Source organism: Eschrichtius robustus, chromosome 18, assembly GCF_028021215.1.
Source record: "Eschrichtius robustus isolate mEscRob2 chromosome 18, mEscRob2.pri, whole genome shotgun sequence".
Taxonomy (NCBI): domain Eukaryota; kingdom Metazoa; phylum Chordata; class Mammalia; order Artiodactyla; family Eschrichtiidae; genus Eschrichtius; species Eschrichtius robustus.
Genome location: NC_090841.1, coordinates 10,784,415 through 10,790,414, shown reverse-complemented (window position 1 = coordinate 10,790,414; position 6,000 = coordinate 10,784,415). Strand labels below are relative to the sequence as shown.

General features: G+C 35.5%; 1 protein-coding gene across 3 annotated transcripts in view; it reads right to left on the bottom strand.

Annotated features, from left to right (window-relative positions):
* Nucleotides 1-645: 645 nt before the first annotated feature.
* RFC3 (replication factor C subunit 3) overlaps nucleotides 646-6,000 on the bottom strand; it is a 244,052-nt gene continuing 238,697 nt past the window's right edge. For 2 of the 3 annotated variants that reach the window (XM_068526452.1, XM_068526453.1), the window contains 5 exons: nucleotides 5,630-5,811; nucleotides 4,447-4,583; nucleotides 4,258-4,356; nucleotides 2,125-2,194; nucleotides 646-934 (listed from right to left, as the gene is read on the bottom strand). In XM_068526452.1, coding sequence (XP_068382553.1) covers nucleotides 743-934; nucleotides 2,125-2,194; nucleotides 4,258-4,356; nucleotides 4,447-4,583; nucleotides 5,630-5,811 — 680 coding nt within the window. In that variant the 3' untranslated portion in view covers nucleotides 646-742. Of the gene's footprint in view, nucleotides 935-2,124; nucleotides 2,195-2,440; nucleotides 2,551-4,257; nucleotides 4,357-4,446; nucleotides 4,584-5,629; nucleotides 5,812-6,000 lie in introns of those variants that run through there. The other variant, XM_068526454.1, reaches the window with a different exon arrangement.

Sequence of the window (6,000 nt, the reverse complement as noted above, 5' to 3'; positions counted from 1 at the left end):
AGCAAACCCTTTGTTCCATGAACCAAATTTCTGAATTAAAAAATGCTCCAAAGGACAGGACCAATAATACAACAGTATACTTGTTCAAAGAGTAATTTCAACAGTAATATACCTTTGCTTCAGAACTACACGATGCATATTCTTCAGGAGTCTTCAAGTACTTAATGAAAACATGCTTATCTGAATCATTGAAAATAAAAGCTGGATTTCTACAGTTTCAATAGAAATGGTATGTGCAATTTTCTCCACACCCATGCTATTACGTTTCAGAATTAATTCCTATATTTCCTGCAAAAATATAATTCTTGGTTGAGGGAAAAAATGATTAAACATAATGACTTGCCAAGCAAAAATTTATGTACCTGTGGCCAAAAATGGTCATCTGAAGGATAGAAAACAATCCCTGCTTTTTTATGTGTAAATTTCCTCCAGCAGGTGAGAGAGTACGTAGAAATGGGAGGATCAATACTGCATACTTGGAAAAACAGATTTTTAAAGTAAATTAAAATCATGTTCCTAGACTCTAAAGTTTCTTAGTTGTTATCCTTTCAATACACTTCAACAGTACAGGAGCAATTATTTAACCTAGAGAATAATGATTAATAATTCAGAGGAATTATTACAAAAACCACAAATAAGACATAATTAAGTAAAGTTAGTTTATTTTACCTGTAGCTCTTCCAATATAAATTGAATGTAAATGCTGATACTGAGAAATATTAGGAAGAATTACTGATAGATGTCAGAATATCATGCCTTCCAATCCATCCTCCATGAACTTCTTATAAAGTGCCATAAATTTGGCCACAAATGCTTCCAAGTGATAAATGGCTTTGCTACCCAGCTGTAGACGATGTTCATAGTAAGCTGCCATCTGGGCCACTTCCCCTTTCAGTTGTCCATCACAATTATGTAAAAGTTCTGATAGAAGGCCCTAAAGAAAGATAACTAGTAATTAAAAAAGTAATCATTTTTAAAAAATATTAGCTGAACATGCTTTATTTCTCTCATTCAAAAAGGAAGTAAAACTTAAGTTAAATATGTTCTTTTTTTATTTCTGATGGACCAGCGGACTTCATCCAAAAGTACATACCATTCTATAATGTAAAAATGTGAGTTATCTTTCATATTCCAACTCTGAATATTTAAATGTACAAGGGTGCAAAGATATAAGTACAAAGATGCTTACCGCAGCATTATTAATTATAATAATCTGTAGACAACCTAAAGTTCCACCAACAGGGGTCATATCCAAAAAACTGTGGTATAGTCATACAATGAAATCCCACCCATCCACTAAAAAGAATAAGGTAAATCTGTACTGTCATAACACAGCAACCATACTACACTGCTGAATTTTAAAAAAGAAGGGAAAAAAACAAAACAGTGCAGGACACTGAAGTTTCATGAAACACACATATATGGGCTTATTTCTATGTGACTAGAAAAGAGGTCTTATGGAAACAGAGTGTGGAGCTTCACTTTTTTCTTTGTATATTTGGTATCATTTGAATTTTTTCATGTAAGTATTACCAGGTAATTTTAATAAATACAAACAAACAAAAAAACAGTGTGTTCCCTAAAATCTCAGTCAGCCTATCTATCCAGCTGGGCAGTTGATTAGGTTTAGACCAGCCCTAAAACTATGTCTTACAATATCCCTCTGCCTCTTTCTTTAACCTCATTCCTCAAGTGGACTGGGCCTTGCTGTCTGGAATACTTGTTCCCCAGCTACTTATATGGTTCCCTTCTTTTAATCCTTCAAGTCTCAGTTTAAACATACCTTCCTCACAGAAGCCATCATTGACCTTCCACAACCCTGCCCTCCACTGTTACCATTTCACCTGGTTACTTCCTTTGTGGCACTTGGAACATTCTGAAATCCTCTTGCTTCCTTTCCCGTTTCACCCCACAAAAATGTAAGTTCTCTGAAGGCAGGCCCACCCGTCCCCTTCAACACACCCCTAATGGTGCCGGGCGCACCAGAAGCTCAATAAATATCTGTTGAACTAATGAGCTGGACAGAAAGAGGTGACAATGTATCTTCGTGAAGCAAAAGCCCTGAGATCACACAAAGTCCAACATTTATGCTTATAAACGGTTCAAGATTTGAAATCAGGATACCTTCATTATTATTTCAGGAGGAATACAATGAGTTAGAAGCTCATAGAGTCTCCCACGAACTTCAAGGAGCCTATACAAAACAAAACAATATTTTGTGATAAAAATAGGAGGTAATTTTTCCTCTGTACTGTCTTACTTTACAAATTAAACATCCCAATACAGACATTTTCTTAAATGGCTTATCATACTTAAGATACATCTATGGAAGCTTATCCTAATTTCAGTTCATTTTTCTAAAATGATATAATAATTGCTCACTAAATATTAGCTGCTATTCAAATTAAAAAATTACAAATTTTCTAAGATATGTCAAACAAGAATCAAGACTAAGGGGTCAAAAATCAGAAGGAGTCATTTGGTACTGTGTGGACCAATGTTCAGAATGACACCAGCCATCCCAGTATTTCTGCACAGCTCCAAGGTTTTCTGAAATTAAAAGAAATTTCTTTTTATACAGCATAATGGCATCAACTCCCAAAACTGTTAGTCTAAACAGGCAACAGCAGCACTCGAACAAGTTCATTTATGAGCTGTCAAAACCTGTTTGGAAATTGGAGAAAAGGGCCGCAGCAGCTAGAATAATTAAGTAAAGTAATAATCAACTAAAGTCTTAAAAGTACATCTAATAATAGTCAAATAGTCAAATACTGCAATATCTGTACCTAAATCTCTTAAGAGCAGGAAAGTTCAACTACTACCACCAATTTTTCTTCATTAAAATCAGAACAAAAACAAGAAAGTCACCTTTAGCGTGGAAATATTTTATGAAAGTAAAAGGCTCCCAAGACACACTTTGAATTTTATTTCTTTAAAGCCTGAAATTTCTTCACTGCTTGACAATATTTTACAGAATGGAATGCACATTTTTTTCCTAAAGTCAAGGTTTCTTTTCTGAAGAACCTACTTAAAACGTTTGGCACTTTTCGAAAACTATTAATTTCTTCAACTAAAGTAAATGAATTAATAGGAATTTAACACAAATACCACGTACCCATTATCTATGACTATTCACCTCCTCTAATCTATATGGTAGCCCAAGAGTACATATTATCATTTCCTTTGAAGAATTTCTTATAAAAATAAGAATTCATCAGATATACCATACAAGAAAGGAAACATGGCATATTCCTCTCATGATTATTTTCATGTAAACCAGGGAAGCTTACATTTCAGTGGTTGCATTCAGTCTAGTCTGTTTCCTAAAAGAATCAACCCTCTCTAAAGTCCAAAGATGGTTTCTTAGTTCTGACAGGCAAAAAAAAAGTAACAAACTGTGTCTCAGTGAGCCTAAGGGACCTTCACCAGACGTTCCAAAGGTAGTGAGTGGGCCTTAAGACTGTCACTCTTGATTTGGAGAAGAGCAGATTGCCCTTCTCAATCAAAGTTGTCATGATAAATCAAACAAGCAGTGGCTGAAGTACTTTCAGTATGGTCTACTACTGAATAAGAGACCTAGGAAGTAAACAGAAACAACTGTACAGCAAATATGTACAGAACACTTCCTAAATACTGATGGCATACACACAACATTATTCTTAACAAAGCCTATCGTCACACATGAGCACACGGTCTTCTAGTTCTCAATCCATTATCACACAATCTCTTCTGCTCTTATAACAAAGGTACAAGTATCCTTGGCAGAGTAAAAATAATAGCATCTTCATTATACAAATGAAAAAGCTGAAGCTCTAAGATGAAGTTACCTGCTGAAGGATACTTAGCTAAAAATCAGTAGAACTAGAAGTCTGACCCACAGTCTAGGGTCTTTCTATGACACATCAGTACAAAGTTATATATTGTTATTTTCAATATTAGAAAGCTAGACACATCATGCTATGTATTAGTATTAAATCATCCAAGATTCTGGGAAAAAACCTAAAACTTCCAAACTTTGTTTTAATTTATGTAGAAGCTCCACATTTACATGCCAATAGCCATGATATCATACGCTAACTATTCTGAACCACTAAATTTCTAAAATTAAATCCTACCTTTTCTTTATAAGTGTAGTATTATAGATTTAATTATAATTCTAAATGGCATGGTATTAGCATAAAACAGCTAACCTAAAACTTAGAATATCTGTACTACCTCAATGACCAAACTTTCATGGTGATCTTTTACATCAGTTACCTCTGTGGAGTCTGCTGACTGACAATAGCATTGGCAGTCTCCCTCAGATACACCTCCCAATCTGTTTCAGGGATTTCTTGATCTGCAGTGAAAGGATATCTACATGACAAAAAGAGAACAAAATAAATTAAATGAAAGTGGGCTTATGTCCCAAAATGTTTCCCATGGTAACTTCCCCCTTTCACTCACTGTTGCACTCTGCAGGCTTCACACATAAGCAGGGCTTTTCTGAGATTTCTGCAGGACTTCTCTGCAAGTCTATGAGCCAGTTGTGAAGGAAGATTTAGACCTTCCTTCTTGCACACAGTAGATAACACATGGCAAATCTACAAACAAAATAATTAACAAAAATGGGCAATCTGTCAAACAGCATACTGAGACAATTTCTGTTAATATCTTTATAGACCCTCCCCAACCTTTTTTTTGGTCACTACCCTACCCTAACCCACTGCTCCTTCAGCAGGAAGCCAGGGGTCTAGCCTAGTTGTCAGGAAGAAGCAGCAGCTAGATGGGCAACTGGAGGAAGATCTGGTCCCAGCTCCAAGCCTGACAGCCTCCTCAAGGCAGTAGGGAGTTGGAGACAAAGGGTCTCAGGTTGGGGGCAAAGATACTGCCCACAAGGCTGCCAAGTAAAGCCGTACAAGCTGAAGTGCACACGACTCAGGCACTAAGACCTGAATGGTGCCCATGGGAGTGGTGTAACCTGGCAGTGCTGCTGCTTTACAGACACTTTTAACTCTATCACCCCCAAAATTTTTACAAGTGAAACTTATAATAAAGTTACTTTAACTACTTTGAAACTAATACAATGTCACATATTATCCCCACTTTGCATAAAATTGTCCCAAATCTATTAAACAGCAGAAAACTGCTTGTGAGAAACTGGTATTTCTACTGATGGTTATTAAGAATGATAAAGAAAACAAAAAAATGTATTATGTTTCAGACTAACTTTGGACCCCTAACAGGGGACTAGGTATTCCCAAATCATCTTCTTGCAAAATCTATTTCCTGAATACTCACGTCTCCTCCATAAGCCAATTAAATCAGGTTAAGGTAGAAGCCATTAAATAACTAGTCCTTACCTACTTTAGTAAAATCCACAATAATTACTTGTTTAAAGTAAAAGATGATTTAATGGAAAGAACATTTTCTATATATTGGTATCTGGTATTTACTACATATATATATATATATATATATATATATAGGTTTATACATATACTAATAGTTAGCATCCAGGCCATAGCTATTCCTAAATTACTGATATAGCTCACTCTGTTTTCATAAAAACAAACATGACAGGGATGTACACACAGTGCGCATGGAATCTGAAGTGAAATTTTTTTCTGAAAAGTTTAACTTGACTTACATCTTCAATGCTGGGAGCAGGCACACGAACTGCAAGGCACCTACTACGAATAGGTGGTATCACTTTTGATGTAGAATTGCAACACAAGATCAACCTGCAGGTGGACATATACTTTTCCATGGTTCTGCGCAAGGCATGCTGAGCATCTTTAGTGAGTTTGTCAACTTCTGTCAATAACACGACTGAGTCAAGGAAAAACAAAACAAACTTTAACTTAAGTATTTCTCTTCCTCCTCATTATTCAGAGTGAAATCCTAAACAATAAGCCTAATATACTACTTTCCCCTTTGGAGAAGACATGCAAAACTTATAGGTATGGTGAGAATAATTTCTTTTATTTTTATTTTAAAACATTCTCAGATCAAACAAGT